This window comes from Anopheles bellator, chromosome 1 (genome assembly GCF_943735745.2).
Source record: "Anopheles bellator chromosome 1, idAnoBellAS_SP24_06.2, whole genome shotgun sequence".
Taxonomy (NCBI): Eukaryota; Metazoa; Arthropoda; class Insecta; order Diptera; family Culicidae; genus Anopheles; species Anopheles bellator.
This window is the reverse complement of record NC_071285.1, coordinates 57,083,310-57,101,708: the sequence shown is the minus strand read 5'-3', so window position 1 is coordinate 57,101,708 and position 18,399 is coordinate 57,083,310. Positions and strand designations below refer to the sequence as shown.

At 51.2% G+C, this 18,399-nt stretch overlaps 1 protein-coding gene across 4 annotated transcripts; it reads left to right on the top strand.

Annotated features, from left to right (window-relative positions):
• The first annotated feature begins 8,948 nt into the window (after positions 1-8,948).
• On the top strand, positions 8,949-17,428 carry LOC131207888 (rho-related BTB domain-containing protein 1). 4 transcript variants are annotated; one of them, XM_058200531.1, is made up of 14 exons: positions 8,949-9,156; positions 11,292-11,395; positions 11,465-11,870; positions 11,947-12,128; positions 12,251-12,400; positions 12,470-12,587; positions 12,676-12,813; positions 13,917-13,940; positions 14,836-14,949; positions 15,009-15,179; positions 15,250-15,492; positions 15,586-15,850; positions 16,406-16,604; positions 16,673-17,428. In XM_058200531.1, the coding sequence occupies exons 1-13, from the start codon at positions 8,977-8,979 to the stop codon at positions 16,579-16,581; spliced, it is 2,271 nt and encodes a 756-aa protein (XP_058056514.1). In that variant the 5' UTR covers positions 8,949-8,976; the 3' UTR covers positions 16,582-16,604; positions 16,673-17,428. The 4 variants fall into 4 exon arrangements, with proteins under 4 accessions (XP_058056514.1, XP_058056507.1, XP_058056529.1 ...); XM_058200524.1 differs by having other exon boundaries at positions 16,388-16,604; XM_058200546.1 differs by lacking the exon at positions 13,917-13,940.
• Positions 17,429-18,399: the final 971 nt, after the last annotated feature.

Below are 18,399 nucleotides of genomic sequence, written 5' to 3'. Positions count from 1 at the left end.
TTCACTTGCAAATATCGAGCCGGAGTCGGGTGTTGATTTTTCCGCATCACGGGAGTCGGTAAAGGTCACAATTAACCCGGCGGCTGCAGCGGCCCTTTTGGAACAAATATTTTTCCTAAATAAAGAAGTACGTGACGTGACGTGCTGGAGCTTGTGCAATGCGCGCAAAGCACTGACATCACCCTCTTCGCTTTTGATGCAATCTCGCTCGGCTCTTAAACACGCAAAAGCTCTACGGAACGTACACGCCACGACGGATTGTGTTGTGGCGATGGGGTTTTCCCCCCGTGTGCGACCTGGCACTTGACTTGGCGTGGTAGGTGCGAGGGACAAATGAAATATGACATTTGCGATATGCTGCGAATCCCGGCTCGGGTCGCATCGGTGAAAGAGTCGATTTATGGTGGGGTATGCTTATAAATTAAGCTCCGGGTTTAGTACCTTAAAGTCAAGCGAAAGGAATTGATGTTGCGTGTGAAATCATTTATCGCACCGTGTTGCGATTCGTTGACCTCACAGGACCTACATGTGACGCAAGAGTGAAAGCAGAGCACAACTTTGTAATACCCGTACACGCTAGAACCCGCAGGAAGCAAAGAAGCGGTTCAGTAAGTTCAGCTGTGCCAAGCGGGGCGAAACTTCTAAGCGATCGATGTAGCAGATGGTCTATTTTTACGAATCTCCTCTCGTGTGTGGCGCTTTTTGGTGGCCACAATCGATTCCGTTGCTTATGAATGAATCAGCGACAAGGGGGGCGTGTGCAGCGCCATTTGCCCTGATGGTAGTTTTTGGTTCTGACGGGGGGGTGGTCCTGGCTCCACCTAGTGCCCATCTGTGCGTTACATAATTCTCACCAATTCACACCTAGCACACGACCCGTTTGGGGTGAATGTGCTTTTTCCTTATGATTAATGTGCCATTCCGAGCACCCGGTTTTGGGGTGTCGGGAGTGGCCCAACCTTTCCGTTTGATGGGCAACCGATGGAAATAAGGATCCAGTGCTCAAAACGTTGTACTGATTTTTTCGGGTAAAACATTCCCATTCGCATTGTGCTTTTTGTTTGGTGGCAAGAAAGTTATGGTGCAATGATAAGGAAGGCATCGTTTGAATCCGCCCTCATCCGCATCACCCGGCAAACACCCGGCTTGGGTCCTTTATTAAAATAGGAAGGATACGCGTTTTTTTTCCTGCCTTTTCTGTTATCAGTTTTCCCAGATCGAAATTCCCTCGGAAGGTGCGTGTTGTGCCCCTCAATAAATGCGGCAGCCAACGCGGCCCCAAAATTAAAAACCGGCTTTTGCTGGAACGACGACACCGTTGCGCCTAAAAATAGCCGTAGCCTGTCCTGGTCAAATTGTTTGGATAGAGAAAAAGAGAAAATTCCAACCGACCCCGTAGCCGAAGAAATACTGTAAAACTCTGACAGCGCCTAAAATAGACCACCAATTTACACAGACCGGTGGCGGTGACCAAAGGACCTCTCTTCCAGCGCGTCGATCGGGATAATTCTATTGACCTGCGCCACCGCCAGAGGTACACAAACAAAAGTAGTCTCAAAAGTGGCCAACGGTGCCGCAGACGGCTGAGCGTACGAAAAACATAGCGCTTAATTTGCCCGACTGGTCTGGTGCCCGGTCGAAAAGAAGGCGGAATGATGATAAATGTTCCTCGCGCTTCGTTTCCTCGTCGAATGCACGAATCTCCTGGCGGCCCCGAGGACCATCAGATTCGCCATCGAATCGGCTGACGCCATCTTTGCAGACTGCTGGTGCCGTCGAGGAAAGTGGCCGACCCGAGGAAAGGAAAATCATTTCGTGTGGAAAACAAACCACACAGTCAGAGGCAGTGTGGCACGGGCTCCTCGCTCCCCGGCGGACGAATCGGCGGGTGAAGCAAAATTCCCAACCAGCGTCACCCGGCCCCACAGGACCAGGGCGAAGATATGGATTTCTTGGTCCTCGGGGGGGCCTTTCCGCAAGCAAGTGGCCCGGCACAAGCAAATTAAACGCGAAGCCACCCAATGGTGGCGTACGGTTTCGTTTCACTTTCTTCGACGCGCTGGTCTATTTCACCCTTCCCGGTCACGCTCCCAGGACCGCCATGCGCCACGCGCGTGTGTGTTCGTATAATTCGCGTGAATTGAGTTTGGTGGAGTAATCCATTTTCTCTCTTGAACTGGCCAGGGGAAGGTCGTCTATAGGCCGAACTCCGATGGCTTCCTCCGATGGACGGTGGAAACCCCATCGCCAAGGACGTCGGTGTCAGTGGGACACAGCGACGACGACGACGACGACGACAGTTGACAGGACAACACAGACACGAAGCGGGACGGACGGACAATTCAACATGCTTCGAACGGGGACAACCCGTGCGTGGATGGATCCACCAACGCGGTTACATCGATTGTGTCATCGGGCCCCGGCCACCATGTCGCTATGAATGAATCCGCAAACGGGGGACCCGCAGCGAGGATATTTCCGCTTCTGCTATAAATCTGCCACAAAAAAGGACCAGAACGGACATGTTATGCTGTTTACCCACCGGTTCAGACACTTACCAATCGTGAGATGTAATCCGCTTTCGTGCGGGATTCGGGCTTGCCATTGTTTGCTAGGATCGTTCAAACTGGCTTAGTTACTCGAGACAGCCTAACTCGATCGCACTGACTGAGAATCCCCTCGCGAGCCCACTTCGATGCGTTGCCACGTATGAGATGCACCTTCGGCAGGTGGTTTGTGTCGGGGTGGTTTTCCAGCTTTCCGGGGCTCGACCGGGAATCGATATTTTGACCGGCTTTTGCCGTCAACGGCGACATGTCAGCTTTCCCGACGGCGACGACGACGCGACCGCAGCAGTGAGGGTCCACACAGAGCGTGGGGGCCAATAAAAAGTGAACAAAGTGCACCATGTTGCCGGCGGCCGTAAAATACGCGCGGCTTGTGTAAATGAAAACTGTAGCGCCCCGGACACTAATCCACGCGTCGTCGTCGTCGTAGTTTATTTTTCCCTTTCATTCACCATACACGGTGGAAATCCTTTACGACGCCCCGCTAATGCGTCATGAGGCGCCACTCGGTATTAGCGGCTGATAAACCGTCGTCGTCGTCGTCGTCGTCATCGTAGTCGGCGGCTAATCGATGACCGGCTGGCACGGGGTTGTTTTGTATGAATTCTGCTTTTTATGTGCCCGGCCGGCCACAGTATGCAAAGATTTTCTGTGCCGCATAAAATAAGAACACTGTGCGCGCCCGTCTGCAGTTACCCATTAAGTTCGAAACAGTCATAAAGGCAGCCCCGGCGGGTGGGGCCGGACCAGGGGCAGACAATGGCCACGCTAGGAAGGGAGCCGTGAGCCGTGAAAGCAATTTAATGAATATTGATGCACATTCGTGTCCGTCGTATTGTGGGGAAATCTTTTTTTACTGTACCGTGCTTTTAAGGCCGAGGTGTCCGGGCGGCCAGGACACCCCGGACCCGACACAGTGTCGATTTGATTGGTTACTTCAGTTCTTTGTGTTGATTGTTGATGTTGGTTGACATAAACGCATTCCGTTCCCTGAGCATCCTTCCAGAACATTCAATTTCCATGCCTCCCATGGGTTGCTAGGCGCGTGTAACAAACCGAGAAATGTCAACCGATGACATTTGGCTATCTACTATCGGGGGGCTAAGTTGTGGCTCACCGATTTCGCACACCATTGCGTTGTAATGGCGCACACAACCTTTTTAAGATTCGCGTTCCGACGACATACCGGCGTCCAGAGGAGCTGTTGCACACACGTGGCCTGAGAGTCCCGTGGCCCTACGAGAACCCGGCTGGTGACATTCACCAGGGTTTTGCTCTACGGATCAAACTCTGCCCCAATTGCCGGACGAAAACCCTCGAAAAAACTGCGCGCCAAATAAATAACAAACCATAACCGCTGCGCACACGTGGCGTGGTTTGTTTTTCGTGGTCTGTCCGGCCGCCGGCACCACAGTACGCCCTATTTTCGTTCGAACCGCGTTGCTTTCATTGATTAAACGATTGTTGTATTATGCGGCTGCTGGCCGTGGCCGCGAGGGCCACTGGCTGGCGTCATTGCGTTGCATTATTTCGAGCACTCCCGGGCGGCGGCTTAGATGAAATCGAATTAAATTCGAGCGACCTCGGGCGGTCTCGAGGTCGAGGCTGCCACACTCTCAAGTGGCATTTGATTGAATTATTACGGAACGGGCCCCATGTTCTGGGCGGGTGGCGTAGTGCGATTGGTGCATTAAAATGAGCTCCCCCGCCCGGGGGCTGATGCGAAATCGATGCATTGCTAATGGATATTGCACCGGATAATAATAGTGTGCACATTAGTTTCATAATTTATCCTTTTATTCTGCCGGTGGCGCTGATTGTCCAAAATCGTTTGCATCACCTTCCTTCCAATCGGGAGACCGGTTTCTGCACCAAACCATAGCGAACAAACGAAGCGGAATTCGCGGAGTCGTTTTGTGCTGTGTCCACGCCTTCGGAATGGTCACGGCAGTATGGGGCCCCCCACCAACCGTGGACGGGCTAAAAATAGAGTTAATCTTGATAATCACCAATAACGGAACGGAACGAACGTTGAAGATGACAGACAGAGCGGATAGCACTGGCTGGCTGACGGGCAATGATAATGCTGCAATCATGCTCACGAAAAATATCCATTCCGCGGCTCCCCGTTGGTCATGATTGTTGGGCATCGTTCGTCGAAGGGAAACGCGTAGCTGACCCTAACCCGATGAAGTCCGGGGTCACATGGTGGCACAATTTCATTATGCAGAGAAGGCTTTATGGTGACCACCTCCCAAGGACACCGAGGAGCACTTTTGTTTTCGGTTTGATGTTTTGTTTGGATATTTCACGTAAAACCAAAACGGTTGGGAAGTGAGTCCTTCTTATGGGTACAATCTTCAACCAGATCCTCCTCGAACCAGCGAGTCGCTTTGTCGCTTTTCTGGGACCCCAATTTCTGGGGAGCCACGCTCGAAACGAAAGGATGTGCCAATTTATACCGGCAACACTACTTCATAAAGGTGGTACGGTGCTCCCGGATAGCTCTCAATCACCGTCTGTCTGTCGGATGGTGCGTTCGCGTGAGTTAACTCTCGATCGCGCAGCGCGCACCGAGAGCACGTTTCTAATGCGAATCAGCTTTCCAGCGGCAGTTTGCGCCGCTAAATGGCCGAATAAAGGGGCCCGGCGGGGGGGGGCCAAGACACGAAGTTGCGGTGTGAACTCCGTGACAGCGCCGTGTCCGCATCAGCCGATCCGTTATTTACGATCGCGGAAAGTCGCGCTATGGCGCATCCATTGCGGCCGCCTTGCGCGCCATCACAACAACGGCCACGTCGAGGCCACTTGCTGTGGTGTGTGGTGCGGTACACAAAGTACACGGTGCGCTCTATCTCCAGTGCGGTGTGTGAGGGCGCGGGGAAATGGCCACCATATAGAGGAGATTGCGTCAGAGCGTTATGATTTATGGGAGATTAAGCGAGTCCGCACGGCGCTCGGCGCGGCCGGACAGGAAGAAGCTACTCTCCCATTGTCGTCGTCGTCGTCGTCGGCAGTCGGTGGTGTCAACAACAACAACAACTGCGGCCCACTGGAGACTCCCTCTTCCGGCCCGAAATTGAAACGACAACAAACACTGCCCCGGGATACAGCTCCCGGTTCTAAATATAACCCAAGGATATTCCCTTTAGTGATGGTTGGGGCCACCTTCTACGAAGCACTTCGCGCGATCAGTGTTCCTGGTCCCAGACCTGTTCTGCACCGGTTTGGGAGAGGGACCGGCAGTGGCGGAAGCATCCAAAATGTCAGCCTCATGACAATCACGTCCGAAAACCGGTTCCCTCGAGCACATCTCTCCAGCAAACTTCCGCATAGCAGCGCGGATTGTGTTTTGATCCCACGGGGCCGGCCGCTTCCCGCGTTGCGTGAAGGTCAGCTACCCACGTCTCGGTGCGCCTCCTTGGATTGGACGATCTAGAATTCCGGAGCTGTGGTCACTTCACAGGCAGCAGGATTCTCTTTGTGCCGCTTTGCCCGTATGTCGGAACCCCCGACGGACGGCTGTGGAAATGCGTAAACCTGTTACCCGTTCGCCCGTTGAAATTATGTTGTTGAGCGAGAAAAACAACCTGCGTCCAACATAACCGTCACACTGTCACGTCGAAAATGCTAAACAGCGCCGATCTCTTTGTGCGCGCCTCTGGTGACATCACGACGACGCGACATACACAAAGAGCGATCGCGATCGATGGCGGAAGTGTGTGGATTCGACGGGCCGGCTCGTCCAGTAACGGATTTGCCGGTGCTGTGAACCAAGGTTACTAGCCGTGCGTCACCTACGTGCCGTGTTTGCGTTGAGGGTGTGGCGGCGCCAGCCACTAAGCCGGCAAATTTACGGCCATCGTTGGAACGTGTTACGCACAAACAGAGAGTAACAGAGTACTACGCCGCAGCACGGGGCCCCTGGCGGGTTTTATGGTCAGGATTCGAGCGTCGGGACGTTGGTTCCCGAAAAACACCAAACGATCGTGTGCCTCCCTTCGCGGGAAGATCGCCCTCAAATTGTGCGCAATTTGTGTAACTACGTTCCGGTGCGTAGCTTATCACTGGTCAAACGCCGGGATGGTAGATAGCGTTGGAAGAGATCCTACCCGAGACTGCGGAGGGGATTACCGCCCAAACCATCGGCTTAATGACGTGTGATTAAATAATTAGCCGAGGTACGCGCTGCCAGGAGAGAGAGAGGACTCTCGGTTGACTCGATTTTCCCGAGTGAATGACCGTTGGCCCCGGCCCCCCCGGTTCCTGTTGGTGCGATGCGGTACCCAAGAAAGCCATTTCATCAATCACACCTCGCTTGTGCAGCGTTTGCAGTCCGAATCGGTGGCGGCTTGTGGCCAATTCCACTCACAATAGGCCCCCTCCATTAACCCACTTAGTGGACACTTCGCTATTCTTTGTTCGTCCAGCTGCAACTGCAACTCGGACCGGCCGCCTGAATTCTGGTGCAGCAAACCGTGTTCCGGTCAGCGGATTTTGTTTGATTTCGTATTTTTCGCACATCGTGGCTGCTCGGGAAACTTTCCTTCACTCGCCGGATTAGCTCGGCGGCAGGTCCATTGGCAAGAGCCGCAGATGCTATTGACATTTGCAGTTGACGTCCGGCGATGTCGGAGGCCTTCTCGCGGCTCGAGGTTGTGCACACCGACCGATGGGGGGGGGGGGGCAAACAATAGATGTGTCACGTTACACCACCCATGCGCTGGGCGATCTGGTTGCTGCCTTTCACTACGTTCCGAGTGGCGAATTTACTGACCGAAAGGGAGCTGGCGTCGTCCCCGGCATCTTGCTTACGTGAGCTCTAGTGACTCAGTACGCAAAGGACCCATGTATCGTGTCATTGACCGTGCCGGCAATCCTGGCAAAACAGCCAACTCCGCAAAGGCGGACGGACACTATCTTCGCTGGTTGCAAAAACATACAGTTAAACAGTGTTACAGCCGAAGGATGGAGCTGATACGAACCTCACGGAGTGCCGCTCAATATAATAACAAGTTAATCGGGATAAAGAAGCGCGCCGGTCGGACTCTATCGGGAGCGCGGGCTCCGAAATGGCCTCCCGCGATGGTCGGTGATCGCCCTTGTCGGTGCCGTGCGATTAGATAAGGGCGCTAGAGGATGGGCGACTGGGACTTTTATATATTTATGTTTTGTTTTTTTCGGCCCATCCGAGAATTACCTGGATGGCACCAGTTTCCGTTAAGTTAATCCACCGAAAACCGGCTAACGAGCCGATCGGATCGGATCTACCGTCCAAGGAACCAAGATGGGAAATGGCGGCGTTTTTTTTCGCGGCCGGTTTGCATCGGTTCAGTCTAGTGGCAGCCAGAATGGAGTCGAACCAGCAAACCGGTCAAGACTCCCGTGGCGGGAGATGCGAACAAAACAGGCGCGCGCCCCGCAACCCGGGCGCGTTTGCTTCGACAGGTCACAGCGGTCAGTTATTTCTCGCTGGCCCGGCACTGTGAAGTGTTTCGAAGCCGCTCGGTACTCCACTATAACCCGATCTTAAGTGGACCATTGAGTTTCCCGCTCTAGTAGTAGTTAATCGGAAGGGAGTAACGACCTACTCGAGAGAGGGTGCGCGAGAGGCTCATCATTTCCAGGACCCGAGTGACTCATCGGCGTGCTTGAAGCGCACCGCAACACGCAGCAACATACTGCCCGATGCCAACCGGCGCGGTCCAATAAATACTCCAAATCGTTTGCCCCCAAGTAGGTGGTGTGTGGCGTGTCTCACGGAGCACTAATTGCTAAAACTTTTGCATCGCATTTTCCCGACCCCAGAGCCCGGGACGCCTTCAAGTGCCCCACTTCCACCTATTATTATGCACCAGCCCGAGAGCCCGAAAGGGGCCAGTTTAGCATACGTTGCATAAATTAGGACCTGCGGGCGCGATTAAGGGCGTTTGCGCGTGTGTGACCTGTAAAAGCCCCGCCGATGCATGCACGGGCAACGCTACGAAGAAGTATTATGCTTTACGGCGTCCATTAAGCCCCGGGGGTGGTAAGAGTGTCTTAACGGTACATTGTCATCTTAAAAGGGAGCTTTTAAAGCATCGCAGCAGGCGTTTGATGGCGTCGCATGACAGCGCTCATAAAACACGTGGCACTCTAGCACACTCTGCCGTGCATGGTGGTGCAAAAAGTGTGGTTAGGAACTCTGCCCGAAAACCGAAACCGTTTGGTCGATTTCATGGGAACGGAAAACTGGGAAAACTGGCCAGAAGTTGACTGGCGATTTTATGTTTATGTGAGTTGCTTTTTGCTCCGTTTCCGCAGAACTACACAATAGCGCGCTAGGGTGGAGCATCTTCGCTAACCGGCGGACACAGCGAGCGGCGGCGATCTTGGCGCACACCGGCGTTCCCCGACCGGGTATGGAAGCATGGACAACGAACAGCCCCACCAGGAGTTGGTAAAATGTGTCCTCGTCGGCGATACGGCCGTCGGCAAGACGCGGCTGATCTGCGCCCGGGCCTGCAACAAGCACGTCTCGCTGTCCCAACTGCTCAACACGCATGTGCCAACCGTGTGGGCCATTGACCAGTACCGGATCTACAAGGATGTAAGTATCTGAAGTACGGAAAGGTTGATGCCTTCGGCCTGGCGGCGGACAGACCATAAGTTTCAGTCGCGCAATTGTTACAGTTTCAGTTTTTCCACCGAGACACCAAGACGTTGTAGAATCATCCAATTTCCACTCTCTGTGTAGCGCGTTCCCCCTCCGGCCGTTGTTTCTATCGCCACGGCTCTCGCCGATGGAGCCGTGTCTGGCTCCGTGAAGGCGAAACCGCGGCGGCGGTCTGCCGGGTCGTAAGGGGGTGGTGGTGCGAAAGGATCTATGTAGAGGTTATTTTTAGCACCATTTGGAACACCCCTTTCCAGCAGGGTCCGCAGAGCGAGAGAGACGGGTCTTTGTCGACGACCATTTCTGAGCTTCCCTTCGGAGGGTTTGCGCGGGGTTTTGGAAGGCAAAGTTTTTCATCATCACCCCGCACCTCTTCCTGGCGGGCTTCCGCAAACTGGCCGCTCGGATGGTTTAATCTTATTCAGAGCAGCATCCGGGGAATGAATCCCATTCAACGACGGAGACTACGAATTGGACCCCTTTTCTTTGTGCGCGAACTCCTCGCTTCTCCGGGGTGCGGGTCTTGGCAAAAGGTGGTGTTCCATTCCAGACACGAGGGCCGCCCCAGCTACAATGTTTTGAAGCGATTATTTTGCTCTCGGCGTCCCGCTACCAACAAACGCTTGGACACGTTCCGCTGCTGGCAAAATGGATTCCCATGACGGGGAGCCGATACGCCGCGGAGTGATGCATCCGCACTCCGAGTGCTGCCGAATGGGGCCGATCTTACCGCCGAGTTTCCCGCTTTTCGCGCACAACGGGATCGCTCTCAAAATAATCGGCCAGAAAAGAGTGTACACGCCCCAGGGTGAGCTGCGGGCCGGCTGCCGGCTGCTAGGGGCAGGATTGTAAGAAAGGGCAGATCTACATCGCCGTTTTCATCGTGAAAGAGCGGAGAGTGAGTGATTAATAGCCAGCTCTGTTGGCGCTTTGCTGTGTTCCGATTGCTATAAATTGATCGGAAAATCGCAATAGAATGCCGGGAAGGGTTACGGAATTTTTCACGGGAAAAGGGGATTCCGTTCCGTTCGACGTTAGCCGCTTTGTAAGCAGCGAGTTTTGTTTTCAAATTCGTTGTTTGTGCGTCATCTGTCGGAACAGGTCATTTGGAATTACAATTATTCAAAACATCTTCTTGTTTGTACAATTAAATCATCATGATTCATTTCAAAAAATCTTTTCTTATTATGAGTGAAACGTGATTTTGGCAATCATATTTTGGCGATGGGGCACGTCCGCAAACGAGAGTTGATTTTCACGATCGAGCACGTCCGCATACGTCAATGCTGGTGAAGTCAACACACCAGAGGCCCCTTATTTAATTAAGTATTGTTTGCAACAAAGTTCGCCTGTTTTACTACCAAACAGTACTTTGTGTGTGGGTCTAGGTGGTACAGAAAAAAGGGTTACGGACCTTCTATTTCTTACAAATTATCTTCACGACAACGCAATGTTTAGAAACCCGATCTCAGCCGAGCAAAATGCTTATAATGCTAGTATAGCATCGCGGCCCTTGCCAACAGGGAACAATAAACGGTGCCTCTCCGCACGATTCATTGGCCCTAAAAACACAGCAACAGACACGTCGATCGCGGATCGGGCGTCCGTTCTAAACACTTCAAACTAGAAACAACGGAGCGCGATTAGTATTCAGAAGGGCTGTTTATTTACTTTCGATGCGCTCGACGGCATCAGCCGGTCAGCTAAAAGGCTGCCGCATACTTCACCCTGCGCCGTGCGCGTTTCAGTGGCTCTGTTTTTCCCCGTTCGGCTCGACGAGACGCGGCTTTCGTCGTTTATTATTCCGTTCGGTGCCGGCCAGGCCTACAGCACAATATGGCGCAGTTAGCGAAGCGAGCTGTTCGCTAATGAGCGGAATAGGCGAGCGAGAGCCTGCGCCGTGGAAGCCTGTTCCGGTGGGCATAGTAATAGTATCCGCTGGGATCGCAAGTTCAGTTGAACCTGGATCCAAAAAAAAAACAGAATCCCATCAGAATTAATTACCACCAACTGGTGGCGCCCGGATTATTGCGACAAGTTATTTGAACGTCTCTGCTTTTCGCCTCTTGCAGGTCCTCGAACGATCGTGGGAGATTGTCGACGGTGTAAATGTATCCCTGCGCCTGTGGGACACCTTTGGCGATCACGACAAGGATCGCCGATTCGCGTACGGCCGGTAAGTGTCCCGAAAACCTTCCGAAGCCCCGCTCGGGCCGTTATTGATTCGTCTCCTTCTTCCCCGCAGATCCGACGTGGTGCTGCTATGCTTCTCGATCGCCAATCCGGTTTCGCTGCGCAACTGCCGGGCGATGTGGTACCCGGAAATACGCAAGTTCTGCCCGGATACGCCGGTCATACTGGTCGGGTGCAAGAACGATCTGCGGTACATGTACCGTGACGAGACGTATCTGTCGTACTTTGGCGACCGGAGTCCGTTCGTGCGGGCGGCTCGCAAGTCCGATCTCGTGATGCCGGACGAAGCCCGCGCCGTCGCCAAGGAGCTGGGCGTCGCGTACTACGAGACGAGCGTCTTTACGTACTTTGGCGTCAACGAGGTGTTTGAGAACGCAATCCGCGCGTCGTTGATCGCCCGGCGCGAACATCGCTTCTGGATGACCAACCTGAAGCGCGTCCAGAGGCCTCTATTGCAGGTAGGCTCGTCCCGTGCGTCGGTGTCGGTGTGTGAACGCAGCATTAACCACCACCCCCCCTTCTTCCCGTTTGCAGGCCCCGTTCCGACCGCCGAAACCGCCACCACCGGAAGTGACCGTCATTACCGGCGTGCATACGAAGGACATGCTGAACATGTTCAATTCCCAGTGCTATACAGATCTAGTATTAATTGTCGGTACTATCCGTTTTTCCGTACATAGATTTATGTTAGCGAGTAGTTCGAATGCATTTCATAGGTTAGCAAACGCTCCAATTACTACTCTTTTACCACCATCGCTCGCGCGGAACGAACGCCGAAACCTATTAAGCGGTGGAACCGGTTCTTTTCTTTTTTTCCTCTCTCTCTCGCTCGCGATAGGTTACTAATGATGGACATTAGCGACATTGGTGCGAGAAGCAGCAGCGAGTCCAGCATGGTCAGCTCGACGTTCGGCGAATCGACGACGGCCGATTTTAACGAGGATACGGAGTGTTTGATTCGGCTCGATCAGAACAAAGCTCCCAATCGGTACGATTCGCTGCTTGGATCCTTTTGGGAGGCTCTAAAACTTTCCCTCTCTCTCTCTCTGTCGTTTAGAATGTGGGAGCAGCTAAAGCGACGATCCAGCTATCAGGCACTGCCAACGGTGGAACCGAAGAAAGATCTCTACCGCGAGTTGCATCATCCGGTGTTTCAAAGTATTAGAGTGTTCCAGGTAACCATCTGGCGATGCCGCGGCGATCAACCATGCCGGCACTGACTAGTAACGACCCTTTTATATTTTTCACCCAACAAACGCCTAGATTGAAAGTGGAAGACACAGCTACACGCAGACTCAGACGGTTGTCCAGATTAGCAAAGTTATCACTCCTCAGGCGATGCAGCAGTGCCTGAAGTTCATCTATACCGGCACGATCGATCGCGACTGCTTGGACATTCAGGTAAGTCTCCAGGGTGTAACGTTTGTCTTTGCCTCTTCCGTTTGGTGATCATCTTACATCTTCATGCATCGCAGAAATGGGTAAAATCTCATCGATGGTTAACATCGTTCACCGTGTTTTTGTTTTACAATTCATAAATTCTTTTTTCTGTTTCACTTAACATCACTTGTGCATATTTGCATAACACACTAGTGATTAGAAAGTTTTACCCCAACATCATCATTAATATTCTGTTTTATTATCGTTCCACCTCTTTGATCCCACAATTCGCGCCACGCCATGCAAAATCGAACAAAATCGATCGACAACGATCATGAAATTGATATGGAAAGCTCTCCTGCAATTGAATCGCTCTTCCGAACTCGCTTTGCATGCCTCTCACAGGACGTCTTATAAATCGGTGGCACATTTTCGAACTCCTTTTCCAGCGCAAACTTCTTCAGTTCGTTTGATTCTTTCCTCATCCAACTTCGCCGTTCTTTCTTACCGAGCAAACATACATCGAAACGTTCGCCTTTTTTCGGTTCCGATTTCGGTTTATATCGCATCACAGTCTTTGGTTTGCTTAATATTTGCCGTTCCATGGTTCCGTTTCGCCTTCATTACTGTTTTAGAATATTGTCGTTCATAGTGTGGTGGTTTTACATCAATTGCGTTTGCGGCTTGCGTGTCACGGTTCATATTGAAACGATCGGCCTTCCAAGGGCCTCAATATGATTGTGACAGGCTTCTGTTGCTCACACATTACGGTGAAACAGGCTTTTTTGCGCTCGAGAGGGACACCGGAGTGCTGTTAAAATTCGTATTTCATTGAAATGGCTTTTGGAATTTAAATTTGGACCTTTTCTTAATGCTAATTGGCGCAATAATCTCTTTCAATTGGATTGGAAGAGAACCGAACCCCTCCGATCTGTGTCCAGTATCGTTCGTTCCCTGTCATAACACATCCTTCGATCCATCCTCGCCTCCGAACCCAACATATCTCGATCGAGTGATCGATCGTGTGCGTACCTCGTACTTATGTTGTTTCTTATGTATTTTATCACCTACCTACCGCCCTCGAATATCGAACATCGAACGCTGCTCTTCGCTCCGCTTTGCAGACGGCGTCGATCGGATTGATACTGGTAAATGCCTAATTAGAACGAGTTAACCGAGTTCCTAAAGACACACATACGAACACCAACACCACACACTCATTCCGAAAAGAGAAACAATTTTAGAAACACCGTTTTGTTGTTTGGATTGAGATTCGTTGGTAAAACTACAGCATTTACCAACGGACGTTGCGTTGCGGTTACCGAGTTTTGCGATAGTTTTATGGTTTTTCAGGTTCAGCTGTGATTGCTTCGATCTGCGTTTTCGTTCTACGCGTTTCTTTAGTTTCTGTGATGCCGTTACGTTGCGGGCGCGACTAACTTTGGTTGCTGCTAAAGGAACATCCATTTGCAAAAGGGCCAACGCTAACAAAGTAGGCTTCCTCGTTGCTTGTGTGCCTAGTTAGCGGAAGCGATTGTGTAATGCGTGCGATATTTGTTTTATTTTCCGTGCTCTTCTTTTACGACTGCTCTTAGCCTGCCCTTACAAAGTAGCTTCGTTATGTTCGTTTCGTTAATTTAGAAAATTGATTTTAAATTTGTTCCTTTGACGCACTTCCGTCAAACAGTATCCTAGGTGAACACTTTCCGTGCGATATGTTTGTAATAGTGGCTCCCTTTTGTTTGTTGTGTATAAGCTACGTCTCTTCTCGTTGTTACCCTTTTCGATTGACACGTTGATTTTTAACTACTGTAAAAATTTGCAATTCTCTCTTCACTCTTTACTCTTCTTCTATTGCTTTGACCACTGACCACACACTGACTCTCTGGCGTTTTATACTCTACGCTTGCTATGAATGTCTTATCTCCTAGGCGACGCTAACGATTGTGGATTGATTTTTGATTAACTGTCTGCTTTTTTCCAGTCGTAAAACGCGCTTTTAACATAACCTCTTTTCGTTGTCCTTTCGTTCGTCGCGTGTAGGAAATCAGACAGGCCGCCGAATTTCTGGAGCTTCCCCAGCTGATGGTGCTCCTGTCCAACTCGCAGGCGAATCAAAGTTTCATGAACGATGAAACGATTCAACATTACTCGACGGTAAGGGCAACAACATGTTTGGACGGTTGACCTCGAAAAGTAACATGTACGTTTTTCAGTGTATGAAACAAAATTTGGAGAAATATTGTGTTCAAAACGGTATCTTCGGGGATATCACGTTCGAGCTGGACGATGGTCACATGAAGGCCCACCGCGCCATGCTGGTCGCACGCTGTGATGTGATGAAAGCGATGCTGAACGGTGATTTCCGTGAGGCTCATGCCAATTTGGTAAGAAAATTCGCCTAATGTCTAGGACTTTATGGGGATTTTCTTTAATCGTTTTTTGCATCATCCACAGATTGTACTTCCCGGTGTGACGGAGTACACGTTCCACAAGCTGCTGTGCTATCTGTACACCGACGAAATACCGCCAATCTCGGCCGACAAGTGTTTGAACCTGCTGGAGCTGGCCAACCGGCTATGCTTGCCACGGCTGCTGAATCTGGTCGAGTGTCGCGTGATCGAGGATTTGCTGCGAATGTCACAGAGCGAGACGAGCGAAGCAGTCGAGCACTGCCTGCGACTGCTGGAACCGGTGAAGGTTTGTGCACTATCCTCCCCCAGGTGGGGTGTATAGCTCGTCCGTGCAACATTCTTAATCCGGTGCTATTTTCTCGCCCAACCAACCCTCCAGCTGCACAATGCGCACCAGCTGGCGGAGTGGTGTATGTCGCATCTGTGCGTGAACTACAACAGCATCTGCCGGCTGTCCCCGCGCAGCCTGAAGAGTTTGCACCCGGACAATCAGGACTATTTGCGGGAGCACCGTTGGCCGCCGGTTTGGTATCTGAAGGACTACGATTACTACCAGCGCTGCATGAACGAGCTCAGCCGCGAGCTGAACAGTGGCAAAAAAGACTGCACCGCAGACGACAAGGGGTGTCTGTGTTTCTCAGGAGGTAAGCTGCCCCTCGATGGCAGAGGGCCACGCTTCACATTCCTTTCACGTCGTACATAACCAAATCGAAAATCGATGTTGACCATAGCACGGGCACGACTCCAAGAAGAGGTTCATTGTGACCTAGCGCGACATATTTTGACAAGATTATTCGAACTCTGTTACCTACCAAAATCAGCCATTAGCTTCATGCTAGCCTTTGATTATTTTTATTTTAATACTATTTTCTTATTTTTGTTTCGTTTCTTTTCCTTGTTCGATAAACTCCCCTTACACTTCACGCTCTGTTAATCACTCATCTTATCGGTTCTAATGCTCACCTTCGACCACGTGTGTGCGCATGTGTGTTCTGTGACTCCCCTATGCGTCCCATCATTTCTGTTGCTTTTTGTTTGCAAATTGGTGCGCCTTTCATGTAATCGTGCCATTTCAACCGTTTCATTTCGCTGCACCATTCACACCACCATCTATCTGCTTCACCGCATCCACACATCCATCGATCGTCGCGTGCGACAATTTGCCGAACGACTGGGAACAGTGTTTTTCTGGCTACTAGGGAAATCAAAACGGTCGGCCGCCAACGCCAAATCGACCATCCAGACGACGGCCAAGGCGGGAGGAACCGCGGGCAACACCGGCGACCAGCAGGATACGGTGAGCTCGAGTCTCTTCCAGTCCAACGCCAACTCGGTCAACCAGCTCGATCCGGAACACGATGCCGGTGATCTTTGACATCCGGCCGATGGCCCGTGGAGGTAGAGTAGTGGGCAACGCGTATCTTTTGACAAACTCTCCTGATTTAGCTACTTCCTTTCGTCCACAGATCGCTCCGTTTCATCGTCATCCTGCCGGTGCTTATCTGCTTCATCTGCACCATCCTCAGCATCCTGATCATCTTCCAGATCTACACATAATATTTACTGCAACGGTAGCCGCAGACGGGCGGCTATTAGATACCCTTATTTTTTAAGCCCACACGCATTATCCCTGGCCCCGGGCGGCACCCTCACGATCGATGGGGCGCGAACTCGATCGAGAGCGGAGCGGAGCGATCATTTCTCGGTTTCGTTTCATCACGGGTCGTCCTCGTCGTCGTCGGAAGCAAACGCAGAAAAGGATTATGGCCATTAAAAATATGTTCCGGGTTTTCCCGGCATTCCAATCCGACAGTGATGCATTTGAGGAACACTAAACACACTCCAAACTTCGAAGCAGGAAGCGTGAGAAAGTATATTATTTTCTTCCACCGTAACTCGCGTCTAATGCCGTTTCACGGGGTGTCACTTCCGCTCGAAACGGTCCCAATAGTAACGGCAATTCAGTGCATTCCAACGGGGTGTGAAATGGGAGTCACTGTCACACCGATGCAGTTCGATTTATCCAGTAGCCCAAAGCATTCAGCGACCCGACTCGCCCCAGGTGGCTTCGTTTTTGAGCGTAAAGAGCGCATAAAGGGAGCGAGAGAATATGTTAGGTTAGAGAACTAAACCAATTGATGTGCGTGTTGCTTCTTATCGCAAATTCGATAGAAAAGACTTGCAAATAAATTGCATGTAACCGTAATATACTATCCTTTATATTTCTTTGGTCGATTTTTATTTGTTTTGTGTTTTATTGTTTTACTTTTCTGTCTTTTGCAGGCTGCATTCTGTTGTTCTGTTGCATTATTGGTTCGAGCAGTGGCTCTTTGCAGCAATCTTGTGTTTCACGTTAAAGTCCTTTTCGCCGAATAGCGTTTCCTACGACCGATAGCCCGGGAGTCAGTAGCCAGAGTACCCAAAAGCGAATAGTGTAAAAGCGGCCACAAATTCCTCACCACACAACCAGAGCAGCAGGTTCTCCTCTGGGCAAAGCAACGCTAGTAGAGACCCACATGAAGTTACGGAGCGCGCTCTAGTGAATTTTAGTTTAGTCGATGAAACTTGACGTGGTATTGAGGGAGTACCTTTACGATAGACAGTAGACGATTGTAAGCTGGTTTTCGATCGAGTTATAGAACCGCGCACCCTCGACGGCTGATGAGAGTCAATTTCACTAGCACCAGTGTAGGTCCATTCGTAGTAGCCCAGAAGAGGAGGATGCCGAAGCGAGGAAACTGCCTCATTTTTATAACTACAACAACCAATTGGAGAGTGAGAAGAAGAGCACTTCAAGCAGCACCTACTAGATCATCTTAAGCACCACGAGAGAGTAACGGCGGAAGGAGCGTCGTTAAACACCACACATACACAACGCCGATAAGATAATCACTTAGTTTTTTTAGTGCAACGATCAACAAATAGCTACAGCAATGCCGAACAATTTGTATTCCTTTCGAAGTACGGGGCCGAAACACAGAGCTTCTAAGCGTCTTGAATAAATGACTTCTAGGACTAACACGATTCTATAGACCATACCATTTTTGATATCAACTGCGGCTGCCCAATAGTCCCCAGAACTTGAAGACCAGTTACACGGCACGGCGAAACACGCACACACAAAACGATAGAACGACCGCGCGCAGAGTACATTTATAAAATTCGATGTAGCCAAAACCGCGGAGCTCGATGT